At 55.4% G+C, this 16,940-nt stretch overlaps 6 protein-coding genes across 6 annotated transcripts; 3 read left to right on the top strand and 3 right to left on the bottom strand.

Annotated features, from left to right (window-relative positions):
- Positions 1-672: 672 nt before the first annotated feature.
- Positions 673-2,271, top strand: CORC01_10607 (uncharacterized protein; the record flags this gene model as incomplete). The annotated part of the gene is made up of 1 exon (XM_022622234.1): positions 673-2,271. One exon carries the CDS (start codon positions 673-675, stop codon positions 2,269-2,271), a length of 1,599 nt encoding a protein of 532 aa, XP_022471196.1.
- Positions 2,272-2,413: 142 nt separating this feature from the next.
- On the bottom strand, positions 2,414-4,245 carry CORC01_10608 (uncharacterized protein; the record flags this gene model as incomplete). Its single annotated transcript, XM_022622235.1, has 2 exons — positions 2,414-3,971; positions 4,037-4,245. The coding sequence occupies 2 exons, from the start codon at positions 4,243-4,245 to the stop codon at positions 2,414-2,416; spliced, it is 1,767 nt and encodes a 588-aa protein (XP_022471197.1).
- Positions 4,246-4,884: 639 nt separating this feature from the next.
- Positions 4,885-6,593, top strand: CORC01_10609 (ribose-phosphate diphosphokinase; the record flags this gene model as incomplete). Its single annotated transcript, XM_022622236.1, has 3 exons — positions 4,885-4,995; positions 5,170-5,317; positions 5,374-6,593. The coding sequence occupies 3 exons, from the start codon at positions 4,885-4,887 to the stop codon at positions 6,591-6,593; spliced, it is 1,479 nt and encodes a 492-aa protein (XP_022471198.1).
- Positions 6,594-7,443: 850 nt separating this feature from the next.
- CORC01_10610 (uncharacterized protein) lies at positions 7,444-10,722 on the bottom strand (the record flags this gene model as incomplete). Its single annotated transcript, XM_022622237.1, has 1 exon — positions 7,444-10,722. One exon carries the CDS (start codon positions 10,720-10,722, stop codon positions 7,444-7,446), a length of 3,279 nt encoding a protein of 1,092 aa, XP_022471199.1.
- A 1,613-nt stretch (positions 10,723-12,335) lies between these two features.
- On the top strand, positions 12,336-14,557 carry CORC01_10611 (transcription initiation factor IIF subunit alpha; the record flags this gene model as incomplete). Its single annotated transcript, XM_022622238.1, has 3 exons — positions 12,336-13,736; positions 13,790-14,258; positions 14,316-14,557. The coding sequence occupies 3 exons, from the start codon at positions 12,336-12,338 to the stop codon at positions 14,555-14,557; spliced, it is 2,112 nt and encodes a 703-aa protein (XP_022471200.1).
- An 826-nt stretch (positions 14,558-15,383) lies between these two features.
- On the bottom strand, positions 15,384-16,388 carry CORC01_10612 (uncharacterized protein; the record flags this gene model as incomplete). The annotated part of the gene is made up of 1 exon (XM_022622239.1): positions 15,384-16,388. The coding sequence occupies one exon, from the start codon at positions 16,386-16,388 to the stop codon at positions 15,384-15,386; it is 1,005 nt and encodes a 334-aa protein (XP_022471201.1).
- Between the last annotated feature and the right edge of the window lie 552 nt (positions 16,389-16,940).

Below are 16,940 nucleotides of genomic sequence, written 5' to 3' on the forward strand. Positions count from 1 at the left end.
GGGGGGGGGGGGTGCTTATGTGTGCTCCGCGCCGGGAATAGAGACTTTCTTTAGAGACTCTGAACCGAGCGTTTAAAGTTAATGAAGAAAAAGGGTTTCGGCTTATCGCGGAGCAGCTGGCTTGTTGGATTGACCGGCCGAGAAGGGGAGCCATTAAACTCTACTATTTCATTATGCGGACCCGGAAGTGCCGGAGTTCTGGATCTGGCTTGATGCTGTGACCGAAACGGGCTTGCTAGTCCATAACGACCAGAATAATTCGCTCTAAGGTGTATGTTGGGGAAGAGTTTATAGTGTTTCTTGCCGGTTTGGATATACGTTACCACAAAGCTCTCACTCTCACTCGCGCCCAAGAGTGTCTAAAGGCCCTCGCGTATCCGATGATGAGGTGACACAGTTATGCAAGTAAACGGAACGGCGGTCAACACGAGTGCAAAATTACCCAAGGTACGGACGTAAGGTACCTATCTACCTTACCTGGGACATAGCGTCATGCACGTTCAGGCTCTGATAGCCGATAAGCTACAGGCGATGGGCTTGGCCATTGCGAACCTACCGCCTTAGATTCAGACGCCTCGGCATGCCCCTACCATCACAAGCATAAGTCGCAATCAAAGCTGTGACAACCACAGCGATGGACAATCTTTTGAGAAACAATCCAAGTCATTGAAGATGCTAATCGGTACGTGCACGCGGCTGGCCATCGTGGCTGCCGTCTTCCTCTTCGCGGCAATCTTCCTAGTTCCCCAGCTCCCTCACGTGGGCTACAACGTGCCCACCCAGCTCGACCACAACACGCCAACGACCGACGGCAAAGATGCTTCGACCGGCCCCGGTAAATTGAATGCTCCCGTCGGTGGTCAGGCGAACAGCCCAAACGCGATCACGTCTTTGGATGCTGTTGCTACATCGCAAAGCTTAGCTGAGAAACCCGCGAAGCCAACTCCTGCCTCCGCCAAAGGCGCGAAACCCGACGCGAAGAAGACGGTGTCCAAGCTCGAAGCTGGCCAGGCCCTTTCGCCATTCCGTCTTGCCTCGCCGAACGGTCGCTACGAACTCAACCTGCTCGACAGTGGGTCCCTTTCGCTCCTCGACACCAAAACAGAGGTCGAGCTGTTCACGTCCGATACCGAGTACCACTGGCCCGTATCATGGCAGGTCGAGCTCACTCAGGAGGGCGTGCTGATGCTCTCTTGGGCAAATGAGACTGCTGCTCCGTACGGCGCAACGCCATGGATCTCGAACCTCCTGCCTGAATGCACTTCCGCAGAAACTGGCAAAGAGAAGCCGGTTCTGGAGCTCCTGGACTCTGGGAAGCTGCACATTCGCGCCGGAAGCAAGACGACGTGCCTCCTCCACCGCGCCACGGACGACATGGGACGTCTCGCAATCGTCTATACCGGATTTTTGCGCACATATCTGAAGACGTGTAAGGAGCAGAACAACAAGCTCGTCAAGACATGGACTGGAAGCGGCGGCGTCGACGTACACGTATTTACGTACCTCGAAGACGGCATCCACGATTCCGACGACCCGGTGAATAAGGATAGCATAACTAAGCATCTGAAATCATGTTTCGGAGACGCGCTCAAGACTGTGGAGATTCTGAAATTGGACGATGTCAAAGAGAGCGCTGTGGACCCTCCCGAAGTGCTGGTGAAGGAGTGTGGCAACGACAGGCTCAATCACCAGCTCAGCCAGTGGAAGGCGTTGTACCTTACCAGCCTACAGGTGCAGAGCTACATGATCAAGGAGGGCATATCTTATGACTACATCTACAAGAGCCGCCTCGATCTCTTGTACTGGGGCGACTCGCCTGCCCTGTCGTCGCTGAAGGTGCCCGAAAACGGCATCCTTGCACCCCGCGTCACCCTCGATTGGACCTGGTATGCTATGCTCCACGATGGTGAACTACGTGCAGGCGTCTCGGACATCACCGCATTTGGGCGTCCCAACGCCATGTTCACTTACCTCACGCTCTACCGCGAGTTCATCCACATGCGGACCCTGGAGAAGGAGACGGCAAAATGGAAGGGCTTCAACACCAAGACAAGGGAGAAGAAGCCCGAGGGCCAGGAGAGTTGTACGCCCGAAGGCATACTGTCGTACTGGCTTCGGATCAATGGCATAGCTGTGAAGACGGACTGGCAGTTCAAAATGGGTCTGTTACGCGGGGATGGTGTGGTTAAATTCTCCTGTCCCGAGGGCAGAGGTTGGCTGTGCCCTGATTTCATCCCGCAGGTTCACGACGATGGAACCCTGTTTCAATAGTTGTAGGATGATGTGGGTAACGACGTCGTTACCACTGGGACTTCAAGTGCAAGGTGTTAACTGGCTCAATTGTATTTCATGCGAATGGAAATGGCACATAAAAATAAAAAGGCGGCGTTTGTGTTCGGCTTCCTTGGCCTGTCTATTCGCTCCCCAGGATATCAAAAGGATTTGAAGACATCTTCTTCTCGGGCCTCATCTGAGGCTCCGCCTCGTCTCGCTTCCTCCGTTTCTTCTTTTGATTTTTGGCTTCTTTTGATGGTAAAAGAAGGTCTTCAGGTATACCCAGTGCTGAGGCGACCTTGCCTAGCGCACCGCTACCTTTCATGATGGTAAGAAGGCGCATCGTCCCATCGACTGATGGATATTCGGTGAGAGGAGGCAATGTAGACAGCATTTCGCGTAATTGTTTCGAGCCTTGGATCGGGTCTTTGGCCCTGATCTCGTACATGAGGTCTAGGACCTGGGCCAAGATACGGAGAGAGTAGAGCGTCGCGTGCACCTGGGCTGACAGATGGACGACATCCCACGGTACAAGATTTGAGTCCGCCGCCACCGACTGGCCCAGCTTGATAGATGTCAGACACGCGTCCTGCTTGTCTTCTTCCTGCGCATGGGCGAGTATGAGCTGCAAGCTCAACGCCTGCCAGGCCGAGCCCTTCTGACCTATGCTGCTTTTTGCTTTGGCCAAGGTTTTGAGAAGTGAATCCATCGAGTCCTTGATCCAAGGTCGGGGTAGCATCGCTACGTACTTGCCCTGATTCACACCAGAAGACATTCTCCGGTATTCCCTAACGTGAGAGACGGCTCCCGGGCGCAGCAGACACGTGAGGCTATACGCCAGCTGTCTCACGGAGGCGCTGGTATCCCACGCGCTTGCGCGGGCTGGGCAGTCCAGGAGGGGCGGCAGGCACATCATGCAGCCCTCAGCGCCGGATTCGCCCGTGGGCGGCTTCGCGACCCCCGAGTACCCCACGCACTGCAAGACGACCTCTGATAGCCTCGCATCGAGGTAGGGTTTGTCGAGGCCGCCGAGCACCGGTACGGCACTCCAATCGGTGGTCTCCAGCGCCTCATACGGCGCGCAAAAGTTTCGAAACTCTTCCGGGTCCGAAACGTCCCCCTTGCAGTTTTCGAGGACTTGCGCAAACTTGGGCCTGGTCGACTTGGATAGCTCGTACGCGAACCTTCGCATGTCTTGGTCCTCAGGCAGCTGCAAGCGCTTGGCAATCTCCGACGGCGAGAACTTGGGGCCCATGAGGGCGTTTTTGCCGTCGGCGGTGCCGACATGAAGGTCTCTGAAGAAGGCTACGGAACCCGTCTTCAAATCGTGGACAGTCAGATCGGAATCCGACGTCAGTATGGTTCCTCCATTGCGTAAGACGTCTTCAGCGCAATAGGCGTCCGCTTCGCCGGGCACCAGGCGAACGAGAGCAGCATACTTTTCGGTCGATTCCAGCTTGTCGACGACAGCCGCGACGAGAAACGCTGGTGGTGGGATAAGGGGTTGGTCTCGCTTGGGCGCGTCGGTCGGGAATAGAGGTGGTACCGAGAGACGTGTTGATGCGATTTGCTTTGCCGGGCATCCGTTGGGAAACCCTGAGCGGAATATTTTGAGAGACGAGGAAACTTTGAATATCCGCTCCAGACGCACCTCGGCCTTGGATGCCGGGAGGAAACCGTCGAAATAGATGGCGGCACTTTTTGAACGTCAGATGAGGTGGTTTAGGGTTTTTCTTCTGACCCCCTTTGGAAAAACACTTACATGCAGATATCGTGACTATCAACCTCTTCTAACCATGCAAGTGCGGTCCTTCCGAGTAAATCGTAAGATGGCAGACCAGACGTGCTTCTTGTGCAGAGATGGTAGATGTGGTATGCTAATGCAGGGCCGTCAATGACAACTCTGTCGCCGTCGAGAGCACCAAATACCCCATAAGGGGAAAGATGATTGAGAAGATGAGGGATCCCCATGATTTAATGATGAGTCTGCCTCATTAACTGAATTAGAACTATGAGAAGAAGATCGTTTATTGAAACACGTTCTCAAGATGACTTTGCCAGCGAGCCGCCAGCCAGTCTCTGCGAAATCTCTTCCACTGACCTAGTCTTTTGAGTCACTGGTGCGTGCGACTTTCTCAATTGATCCCGTAGCCAAAAGCTCAATCAAGTCCTTTGACTATGCCAGTACAAGCTCCCATCATATGTTCCCGTTACAAGAAATCAATGAGATGTCGAAATTCGTCTTTGGCGCATCGCGAGACGTCGATCTCTGGGCGTACTTGCCGAAATAGGGCAGAGCACCTGCAGTTTGGACGCAGAAACACATCGCGGGGTCACGGTGCGTCCCGCACGGTACGTACTACCAAACGGCTGGGTTGGAAAGCCCACCTTATCTCCGGTCCGGATAAATACAGTATGGGAAATAACTATTTTCACCAACTTCTCGTGCCTGCACGGTCTGTCCCACCCCACCTGGGCTTCGCCGCTTCGCTCCGTGCCCGTTTTTTCGGCTGGACGGCCCCCTGGTCCAACTCAATTTTTCCTTCGCAGCAATAAAAGCTCCCCACCACGCGTACCAAAACTCTTCGTCCTTCGCATTCTTCTTGCAAAATGCGCGGCACTCTCATCTTCGCGGGCTCCTCCTGCCCAGTCCTCACTAATCAGATATGTGAGAACCTGGGCATGGCTCCTGCCCAGGCGGAGCTTACCCAATTTTCCAATGTAAGCTGAAGTGCGCATCGCTGGGCCGTCGACACCAGGGGCGGGGGAAACGCCGTTTACTCAGGAACCTCCCATCACCGGGGGGGACAGAGTCGCGGCCGCTCTCACTGCCTTGATTGGACCAATTCCAACTTTGTTTGGACTCCCTGTTGAGGCTGACCCGTCACACAAAAGGGCGAGACGAGCGTGCGAATCTTGACGAGCGTCCGCGAGAAGGATGTCTTTGTCGTCCAGTCCGGCAGCGCCAAGGTCAACGACACCATCATGGAGTTGTTGATCATGATCTCGGCCTGCAATGGCGGCTCGGCAAACAAGATCACTGGTAAGCACTCCTACCTGCTATAACCACGCTTTGTTGCTAACGCAATTGCTTCACAGCTGTGCTGCCGTACTTCCCCTACAGTCGCCAGTCGAAGAAGAAGTCCCATCGGGGTGCGATCACAGCAAGAATGCTTGCCAACCTTCTCGGCGTCGCTGGCGTTAAGCACGTCATTACCGTCGACTTGCATGCTTCTCAGATGCAGGGTTTCTTCAAGTGCCCGGTTGACAACCTTCACGCCGAGCCTTTGATTGCGAGATGGATCCGTCACAACGTGCCCAACTGGAAGGAGGCCGTTGTCGTATCCAAGAACGCTGGCGGAACCAAGCGTGTGACATCGCTTGCTGACGCGCTGAAGCTCAACTTCGGCATGGTCACCACAGAGAAGAACCGGAAGGGAACGAACATGGCTTCGAGCATGATCATGCATCACCTGGACAATCTCGACCGGGAGCCAGTATTGGAGACGACCCGCGAGCCGCCAACCGCGAGACCTTCCACGCCTCCTGCTGCATCTGGCCGGGCTGCCAGAATCAGAACCGATGCACACGGTTCACCTCAGTTTACCAGCGCTCCGCGATCTCATCCTCGATCAATGGAGGACCAACCCACGACACCCACGCAGTCCAAGCCTGGCGATGGGTCGGTCGACGATGATGAGGAGGGCGATTCGCAGTACGATGATCGCCGCGCCCATGAGGTCACGCACGGACGATTGGTCCAGGGTCACATAGTGGACGACGACTATCCATCGCCGGCTGCATCGACCGTGAGTGGCAGCGTCCAGGGCGACGACCCCATGGCGATGTCGCACGCCTCTTCATTCTTTGCCCCCGAGCCGCATGCTCTTGGAGGCTCTGGAGACGCGGCCCCGGAATCGGACGAAGAGGACGAGGTCTTGAAGGACCCGAAGGTTGAGCACATGATCACTCTGGTCGGTGACGTCAAGAACAGAACCGTCTTCATTGTCGATGACATGATCGACAAGCCCAATTCGTGGATCGCCGCGGCCGAGACGGTTGTCAAGAAGGGACGTGCTAAGAAGGTCTACTGCATGGCCACCCACGGTGTGTTTGGCGGCGACAGCCTCGATCAGCTGCAGGCATGCGAGTGCATCGATACCATCCTCGTGACCAACAGCTTCCCCATCCCCGAGGACCAGGCCAAGCGATGCCCCAAGCTCGTGGTCCTGGATCTCTCCTTCCTCCTTGCCGAGGCCATCCGCCGTAACCACTACGGCGAGTCGATCTCCCCTTTGTACCAACACATTCTGGACTAAGATCCAGCGAAAGCGTGGAAACAAAAAAGGATTGTCTCGGTTACAGTTCGCTTGACACGGCTTCTTTCTGCTTTTCCTATCTTGGACTGGCTCAGGGATTTTTTTTAATGAGTCCAGTTTGTGTGTGGCATACTCGGGGGAGAGGTCATTTCAGCGCGGCGTTCTGGACTACAATGGCAGAGTGGAACAGCCAGATTGGTGACACCAAAAACATACACGCGTCCGAGGAGACTTGGTAGGTCTACCACACATCAACACAAACCATGGTCAGTATTAGACATGAATGATGAAACTTTGATACCTCTTTTTCAACCGGCCGCCTGCTTCAGCATGGCGTGTGCGCGTGTCTGCAAACTGATTTACACTATTTCTCTCTTGACGGTAACACTGGGCTGCATCACTGTTGTCCTATGTTTCCTTCACCAACGATGCTGTTTTCTGAACAGCCGGGGCTCTGTTTATCTCAGAACAAGTCCTGAACGGAGCGTTGGCAGATTAAATTTTCGACTAAAAGAAGATCCCTCTTCCGGTCGTCTTACTGACGGCCACAGCCTCCGGGACTGGTGGGAGAGGGATAAGAGAAACCTTCGAACATCTTTTCAAGTGATTTTTCCTGGGTGTTCAATCACATTCGGCGTCTAGACCGAGTTTGTTCCCTTCAGCTATTGATAGTAATAATACACTTCATCTTTCAATCCTTTTTTTTTTTTTTTTTGTGGCCTTTGCGTCGTGACTTCGTCCCATGAGTACCTACATACACCCTTCCGTTCCATCGTAACGCCCTATCCGGGAATTCCGCAAAATAAGATGAGGTTCATCCACGCCTCAAGCAAGACCAGTCAAGCCTTTCCTACTCAAACAATTCCCACCCATGGATCTCGTCCAGCAGCTGCAGATACGTACTCTTCTCGCCCTCCTCCTTGACCGCCGCAACGTCCTGGAGAAGCTCCTCGCCGAAGTTTCCACAGCCAGCAGCCTTGATGATGCGCCACGCGCGGCGGAACTCGTCGCGGATGGCGACGATGCCGTTGTGCGTGACCGTACGCGCGACGTTGTGGTCCAGCTCAAAGGGGTCCTCGATCGCAAAGAGGTAGCGGTGGCGGACCTCCTTGACTTCGCCGTTCTTCTGCGCCGCCGCCGTGATGGCGCCGCTGTCGGTGGAGGTGGCGGTGGTCGTCATCGTCGTCGGGGTGGGCGGGTCGATGGGGGACTTGAGGGCCATGTGCGGCGGCGCGGAGCCGGAGGTAGGGCCGTCGGTGCTGGGGGAGTTCACGGAGTTGGTGGCGGCGTTGGGGCGGTACTCGATGACCGTCTTGGCGCCGGTCCAGCCCTTTTCCGTCTTGGAGAGCAGGCCGCCGGGGGAGCGAATGCTGAGGACGTCGCGACCCCAGTCGTATCCTCTGCCGGGGTAGGTGCTCATGGAGCCGTTTTGGGCGTAGTACTCGAAGAAGCCGCGCAGGAGCTGGCCAACGGAGTCGCGGTTGCCGTTGAGCTGGTTCATCTGGGCGAGGCGTAGGATCTCGGCCTCGTCGCGCCAGAAGCCAACGAAGCGGCCCCGGCATATGATGCTCTCGTCGAGCTGTACCGTGGGCGACAGTCCCTCGGGCGGCGGCGGGGGTCCGAGGGCTTGGAGGTTGGGGCAGACGAAGGGCTGGACGACGTTGACGAGGTAGTGCAGCATCATCAGGACGTAGCCGTAGCTGCTGAGGGTGCCGCGGTAGGGCGTGTTGACGCCGCGGACTTTAGCCCAATGCTTAACGAAGAGGACTAGCGGGCGAACACGCGGATCGGTGTGGGAGTAACAGCGCAGGAGGAGGGTGTTGTGCAGTGCGAGGTGGGCAGCGAAGTTGATGTCACACTGGACGCCGACGCCGCTCTTCGGGAATTCGAGCTTGTCGCGGTAGGGGTCGCGGGGTTGGTTAACGGCCATCTTGGCGGGGTCCTTGAGGTCGCGCATGCGCTTGATGGTTTCGATGTTGTATTTCGTAACGGGGATGACGTAGTCATACTGGGGGTCTTGGACGTTACTCTTCCGCATAGGACTCCGGAGGATCGAGATGTATTCTCTTATGTCGCTCTCGAGGCTCGGGTCGTACAGTTGGTGCTCGACGGCTTTTCCGAGCTCCAGGGCGAGTTGCAGGCTCTTGTGCCGGCGCGCGACGGCGAGGAGGCTGAGCGGTTCATTGGCGGTGTCGATGAACTCGCGTACTTGGGTGCGGGTGGTACTCGGCCAGATGCCGGCCGCATATCTATCAATGATGAGCTGCTTCGCAGCCGTTGCCTCGTTGTCGCTCCGGGGGCGGAGATTCGCGAGGATCTTGAGGGTTCTCGCGTGGTACCCTGTAGCTGCTTCGTGCTGGCTCTGTTCAAGGGTCAGTAGCTGCGCGGTTGGGAGCTTCTTGAGCTTCTCCAGGTGCAGCTGCAGGTGCTTGCTGTACGTGAGGGGCTCGATGCCAAAGTGCGGCTGGTTCTGGAGGGTCTTCCACGAGGCGATGAGATTCCGAGCTGCGTCTTCAGTGTCGTCTGCACTTCCGATGGCGGCGTCTGCCTCGCAGAGCATGACGATCTTCTCGCCCTCCATCTGAGCGTAGACACCGGCCAGTGAGCGGTAGTTGGGTACATTGGGAACTGTCCTAAAAGACAAAGACGCGTAGTTTGACAGTCTTTTTCTCAGCTCCGGGTCGCGGAGGCCCTTGAGGAACGACTCGCAAACCCTATTCAGGAGGTCGTAGTCCTCTTCTACCAGCTCTCGACAGTTGGAGAGAGTAACATCCCGGCCTCCCAGTCTTCTCAGAGTCCGCTTCGCCACATTATAGTAAGCGGACAGAGACTGGTTGTCAGGCTGGCGAATCGCGGGCACTCTGGGCCCATTCGAGTTGGAGCCTGTGGGAGACGAAACGTCTGGCGTCTGGTTGATCGCATCGTCTATCGACTCGTCCGTCGCTTCTCTGGCGTGAGCGTCTGCCGTCTCGTCTTCGTCTGCGGCATCTGCATGGTCGGTATCCACGATGCCCTTTTCCCACTTTTCACGCTCCTCTAGCAGGTCCTTGAGCAACTTTGCGGGAGGGTTCTGACAGAGCTTGATGATCGGTACTCTCGTGCGGGTCAGGAGCCGTGCGCCGAGGCCCATTTCGAGGAAAGCCTTCTCGATGAGCCTGGGGATTGCAGACCCCACAGCATCCGGTTGAGGTATAGAGAGGGGTGATACCAGACCAAGATCCATGTCTGACGCTTTCGTCGCGAACCCAGAGGACAGGCTGCCGAAGCACTTGAGTTGCACAGACGGCGGGGGAAAGTTCTCTAAGCCATTCTGTGTTGCCTCGTACTCGGCTACTGCGGCCCGACATGCTTGTTCAATCTTGACCCGGAAGGCTTCTTTCTCAGCGATTTCTCCCCTTTCAATTTCTGCGCCAGCAACGAGAGTGTTGCAGAGGCTCTCCAGGTAGGAGGCCTGGTTCTCCAGCTCCTCGGGTCGGACTGGGTGATGTTGACCACGGGGGCTATAGAGCTGGCCATGGTTGTTCCGAGGAAAGCGCGGTGAGCCATGCTCTTGTCGACCACTGGCGTGCTGGTCGTGCTGGTATCGGTCCGAGCTGGCGAGATGTTGATGTCCGTTCTGTCTGGGGGAGTGAGGTGACATGGCGCCTGCGAGGTGGGCCGGACCATGGTGCTGTCCTGGGTGATGATGAACCCTTCCTCCTCGAGGAGGCTGGAATTTAGGATGCCCGTGATGATAAGAGGGATCGGGCCCGCCTGAGTATGGTCGTCCAGCCTCAGTAGGCGGGGAGGGGCGAGGATCAATGGGAATGGACAACTGAGCATTCATCTGGCGTCTCTGCGCCTGGTTCGGCCGCTTTCTGCCCACTTTGGGTGAAGGTGGTGGCTTGCCATTGATGCCAACCGAGGCTCCCGGAAGAACCCCTTGAGGGTGGAGATGATCGTTCGGTCCGTTCATAGAGATTCCATCGTCGGGAAAGTGCGTGTTCGTATGCGGGGCATTTGGAACCTCAGCCAGGCCGGTTGCCGGCGTACTATTTGTGAGAATCATGTTTCGCAGGTGATCCTCGAGGCCGTTGGTATGAGAGCCACCAAACTGGCCCGTGCCAGATTTACCGGCACTATTCTGCATGATGACGGTTTCTTGAAGTTGTTGTCATCCGAGGCAATGATTTGAACACAGCTTGACGAAGTGTGAGGCTACTGTGGGGGATTGATGAGCCACAACGCATGCCATTGAATGAAAACAGGCGTAGAGCGCTTACCTGGTCAGACACGTCCGTGACGCATGGCTTGGACAGTCGGATGTGAAGGTTTAAAGAGTGGTTCAGTAGGTGCGAAGTTGAGAAAGAAGGTTGTGATTGGAAGCTTGTTACCAGTTTCCGATTGGCAAGCACCTCATTCATGTACGGTAAGGTAAGGTAAGGTAAGGTAGGGAGGTGGTATAAATGGAACTTCAAGTGAGGTGAAAGCTGTACGTGGGGAAGGAGGGTACATTTCCGATTGAGGGGCTACAGTGTGCTTTGTGATGGCACTGTATATTGCAGCCGGGCATTGGCCAGGATTTCACTGTACGGATACTGCCCACCATCGATTGTACCCAAAGTAGGTACCTCGACATGTATACTAGGTGGTAGGTAGCTGAGGTAAAACCAAGATTTGTGGAATGAATTGAACGCGTACTATTTTATTTTACATAATTCATGGTTATCCAAGGTCTTTTATCGCTACAGAATGGATACTATATTTCCCCCTAGCGAGTCTCAAAATATCGTCGCCTTTCTCGAGATAGCTCTGTTGAGACTTGTACTTAGTTATGGCCTGGGGGTTTATGGGCCGCCGATGGACGTGGGACTTGAGGTTGTCGAGGCTGAACTTCTTATTTAAAGTCGAGTCATTGACTCACGCTTCGAGCGAGGGGTATTCTACGTTCATGGAAAATTGACCCTTTGAATGCAGCAAGTGAAGACAAACTCCGCTGTTGTTCATCGCAAAACACTATCCGTCCATGCTGTCGAACCAAGGCAAGGTACCTTCCCGTCAGACCATCCCGATGACGTCCTACCTTACCTACCACCATACCTAGTGAGGCTCGCCCTTTCCAAGTGCGGTTCCATAGCCGCGGGCGAATTGTAAGGCACGGTGGATGACCCGCCCAAGAAACGTACCTCGCCTTACCTTATTCCAGGCTCATCTCTTAATTAGCTGCTAGTGTGCCTTGCGCCAGACTTTTGCCTGCAGAATACAAACAAGCCTGTCAGTAGGTACCTTAGGTACCTCGTCACCTCGTCTCGGCTAGTCCACCGCCCAGCTTTTCTGCAAGCTACCGAAGCTGCCTAGGAAGGTGCGCCTGATTTATGAGCCCGCGTTCCAATCGTCCTTTCCCGTATGCACCTCGCCGTCCGTACTCTTTGTCATCACCTCGACCTTTTCATCTCCGCCAATTCATCTGTACTTATCAATTCGCCAGTACATAACCGCCGACCGAGGCAGTGCTCCAGACTTTTTGGCGAGCATTGATATTCAACCCTTTACTGCAACACCGCGTCCACCGTCTCCAGCAATTGTATCTTGCGCCGCGAGCCTAGCTGACGGGACAGACGTCGTTTCTGCCTACGTTTCTGCTTGTCTCGTGCTTGACAGAGAACGCTTGAGGAAGAGAAAACAGAACTGTCGCTCACTAGCATCATCCCGAGACAAACGCTTACAGCAAGCGCTCTCGACTCTTGCGCGCCCGCTGACAGCATGAGCGCGCCGCCGCCAGGCCTGCCCAACGGCCAAAATCCGAATGGCCAGCCAGGCCAGCCTGGGCAGCCCCGACCTCCTCCAATCAAGCGACGACCCAAAGGCGATCCCCTCGTTGCTCGCAAGCGACCTGGAGCTCCACGACCGCCTGCTTCGCGTCCTCGTCCAGGCTCGTTGCAAACTGCCCCAGGCGCAAGACCACCTACCGGTGCACCGGGTCACCGTGGCCTCCAACGACCTGAAACCGAAGAAGATATCAGAGCCAAAAGAGCGGCAAACGGGGGCTGGCTCGACCCCGCGCCCCAGAATGTCAGGGAATTCAAGATCGTCACGACAAAGAAGGCATTGAGGGACGGCGTCAGGCATCACGTCATGAAACTCTATTCCGCCAAAGCCGAGCTCGAAAAGAACGGCATTGATCCCACAAATCAGGACGAATTCACCCGACCTGTCACTCTCCAACGTCGCGATCCGCGACAACCGCCCCCCGGACGTGAAGTCAAGCACGAAGAGCCAGAGCCACAACCCGTTGACGAGAAGGAGGCTGAGCGTTTGGCACAACTCAAGGCTGAACGTGAGGCTGTTCGAGCTGTGGAACTCGCCAAAAGTGCCCCCAGTCTGAAGGACCCTAGTGCTGATAAAAAGCCGAAGCCCAAGGAGAAGGAGAAGGATGTCCAATTCCATCGTCAGCCTCGGTCGGAGAAAGAGAAGAAGCAACAGGGACTGCGGTACGAAGAGGCGCTCCCTTGGCATTTGGAGGATGCAGATGGCAAAAATGTCTGGGTTGGATCCTATGTCGCACCTCTGTCGGAGACCACCGTCTGCTTTGTTGCTACCAGAGATGGCAAATTCGCGGCGATACCTCTGGAAAAATGGTACAAATTCACTGCGAAGCCTCATTTCAATACCATGAGGCTCGAAGAAGCCGAAGCCCTAATGAGTAAAAAGACAGACATCGGCCGATGGTATATGCGCGACAAGCAAAAGAAGAGCGAGCAAGAGGAATGGGAGGCGACTAGGCATGCCCTTTACGGCCCTGCGAGAATCAAGACGGAGAGCAGCACCTTCAGAGCTGCTTCTCGGGAGGAAAAGCAGGACCATGACGAGATTGACATGGAAGGCGACGAGTTCCAGGACGACGACGAGAATCCCGGCTTAGACGTGGACAATGACGAGGACACCAAGGAGGCCACCGACCGCATCCGCCGCGATCAGATGGGCGCCAATCTGTTTGGCGAGGCTGACGAGCGTAGAGTGGAGAAGGAGCTGAACGAGATGAGGAAAGCCGAGGAGGAGCGCCGCAAAGAGGGAAAGCGTACCACTAAAGCGCTCATCAAGAGAGAAAAGGAGACTATCTACCAATCTGATTCGAGTGGCTACGATCCTTTCGAGTCCTCGTCGGTAAGACGCTCAGGTTCGCTGTCATTTGGCGTCTTGACTAATCACATCTACAGAGCGAGGATGATTCCGATGAGGAGAAGAAGAAGGAAGAGGACAAGGACAAGGACAAGGATGATGAAAACAAGGAAAAGGACGGGGATTCTAAAGATAAGGCTGCCTCGGGTGTGTCCCCCAAGGGCAACACTACCCCGTCTGGCCGACAGAAGCACACGGATGCTCTTAAGAAGGGCAAGTCTTTGAAGCGTCCTGGCTCTCCCAACTTGTCGGAATCTAGTGGCAACGAGTCCTCTCGGAAGAAGCTGAAGAAGCATGCTGCGGCTTCCGTCCATCAGAGCCGTTCGTCTACGCCCTCGGGTGGCTTGAAGAGCAACCTTGGCAAGGGTGCCATGAGCGACGGAGAAGCCACTGGAGGAGAGATGTCAGATGGGCAACTGAGGAAGAAGAAGATCAAACTTGTTGGCAGTGGAGCGAGAGGCACGCCAGTCGGCTCGAGGGCCGGTAGTCCTGTCCCCGCAGCAGCCGGTAAGCACAAGCATCGTTTTTGGTCCTGTTCAGAGAAAATGCTAAATCAGCTTATAGGCTCCAAGCCCGGTTCACCGGTTCCAGAGGGGTCCCCGGCTCCGCGCGGTCCCATCCAAGCTCATGAGATTGTTGACGCCCTTCCGGAGCTTCCTGGTGGTATCAGCATTGGTAACCTCATGAGGAGATTCCAGGGACGCATCGGTGACGGGCCTGGTCAGATGGACCGAAAAGAATGGATCAAGCTGGTCAAGGAGAATTGTGCCTATGGATCCGACAAGATTCTTCGCCGCAGACCTTAGGAGGGGATGCCCTCATTGTAGATTTCCTGAGCGAGGAATCCACCATGTGTGGTGCTCGTCAAATGAGATTTACCCGCCGATAAGGAAAACTTCAACTGAGCTGGTTGGGCTTTCATGATGCCATAGAGGTTCTCGACATTCTCGGTATTGATCAGTTGGGGATTTCATGCGTCGTATTGTCAGTGGTCCCGGTCAAATGGAGTATTAGGAATAGCAACAGCTCGTAAAGGGCAATCACCTCAGTGGACCTAACAAGTTTCACAATCACAAACGAGCCCGAATGCTCCCTTCGATTCTCGAGCACGGCGATGCCCTAGTGACAGGTGGTGATAAGATTCGGCAAGCACTTTGCAGTGTTCCAGGATCCTCTTGGGTACGCTCATGGTCCATGAAATCAGTGGAACGGATACAGCTTACTTTGAACCACCGTGTCTTTGGGCCCGAAACGACTGATCGTCGCATGCTATCTCAGTGGGAGCCGCGAGAGGGAATTTCCAGGAGAGTAGAAGTCACGGACAAACACTCCTCTAGTCAGTGATGAGTAGATTCAGAGTCAGTCATTGCTTGTATGTCACTTGAGATAGTACATCAACCAGGCTGTTTGACTGTGGTTTGGGTGATTAAGTAAATTTTCCATGTCTGAAGCATTCTGGTAGCCTTATGTGAAGGCCTGCACCGCCCTCGCGCTTGGCTGTGTTGGCTCCGATATTGATCATGGTTGATATCTGCGAATACCACGATCGCAATCATTACAGGATCTTTACTGGTGCCATCATCGTTGGTCATCGTTCCCTGCACCGAAATTCGCATGGGCACCTTGGCCTGATCATTCATCCATCTGCCAAGCGTAGTCGAGGCCCTTATTCCGCTCCTTGCGGTTAATCGCCTTGAACCGTTCCCCTTCGAAGCCAGTACTCCTATCGACACCGTCCCACCTATACCCCGGCTTGATACCATATCGATTCGGCGGCGCAGCACCAGCATACACTGGCCTCCTCTTCCCCCTTTTGCCTTTTACACCTGCGCCTGCGCCGCTCGTCTTCTCGCTCAAGAACTGCGCCATCGGATCGTTCCACCGCTCCTGCTCTTTCAACTCGTTATTCATCTCCTCGTCGTCCGCAGTCCGCGCAAACGTCATCAGCTTGGCGTCCTCCAGCGCCTCCCTTCGTTTGCGCGCATTTTCCAGCTGCACATCACCCTTGGGCGCCAGCTTCGCCTGCCGTTCCTTCTCTTCCGCCTCGAGCGCGAGCTTTCGCGCTTCCGCACGCTTCATGGAGACGTCGACACGCCGGCCCGTGGCGTCGCGGTAGACTGTCTCTTCTTCTTTGCCGTGTTTTCTGAGCTTGGCGAACTCGGCTTCTTCTGCTTGCTGGCGACGGCGTAGTTGCGCCGAGACGGCGGCGGCGCTCTGGAGACCTGCGTGTGTGCCGTCGCTCATTTTGACTACGTTGGCCTCGTCGCCGCCCTCTATTACGGGCATCTCGTCGTCTGCATTTCTGGCTGCTGCGTTCTCTGCCGCCGCTGAGGCGATGATCGCGTCGGCTGCCGCAGCGCTGTCGTCGTCATTATCGCCCTGTGGTTTGGAGGATGCGACTGTCTTCCAATTTGATTTCTTGGTCTTTCTAAATTCCGCCGTGGTACCTGATACGAGGGCCGGTCCGGATTCTGCGTCGTCGTCCTGTGCGGTGGAGTTGCCCCAGCCGTTGTCGTCGTCGTCGGCGATGATGAGGCCTTGGGTCTCGGTGGCTTGCTTGCGCTTGCGCTTCTTGGAGGGTTTCGGATCTGCTACTAGGTAGCGCGTCGCGAGGTATGATGAGAGATCGGAAGGCATGGTCAGAAGTTGCCGCTGTGGGCGTGAGGAAGGTGGGAATAGATATCGTTTGGGGCGGGTTCCGTAGCATTTAACCTGAGCTTCAATAATTCGACGCCCTCCAGCTACCTACCTATCGACGTCGTTGCACATCAAAAAGATGCACGGACCTAATGGGCCAGAACCAGAAAAGCAGGGGCCACGGACCGACAAGGGTCCCCCACTGCCCCCCGTCCTCCACGAATGGACGTGCATATGACGGGGCGCTAGTTACTTACCGGAGGTTTGAGTGGTCTCTCGCGCGAACCTGAGAATGACGGCTTCTGAGTTGCAATTCGGCCAGCTGCAGCGTACACTGTGGTATCGTCACGGAGCCAGTCTTTCTTTGTACGCCATCTTTGCTTTTCTGCGTCAGAGCTCAAGGTTGCTGACCTGACCCGGTCATCATTTAATTTCTACGATCCACCGCCGAACCCCCTAATAATTACGACGCAAAAAGCCATCGGGCGGAGTTACGAATGCTACAACACCCAACTTCCGACATTCAAGCGAGTGGGTTTTACGTATTTGACA

This window comes from Colletotrichum orchidophilum (assembly GCF_001831195.1).
Source record: "Colletotrichum orchidophilum strain IMI 309357 chromosome Unknown Scaffold_107.1, whole genome shotgun sequence".
Classification (NCBI taxonomy): domain Eukaryota; kingdom Fungi; phylum Ascomycota; class Sordariomycetes; order Glomerellales; family Glomerellaceae; genus Colletotrichum; species Colletotrichum orchidophilum.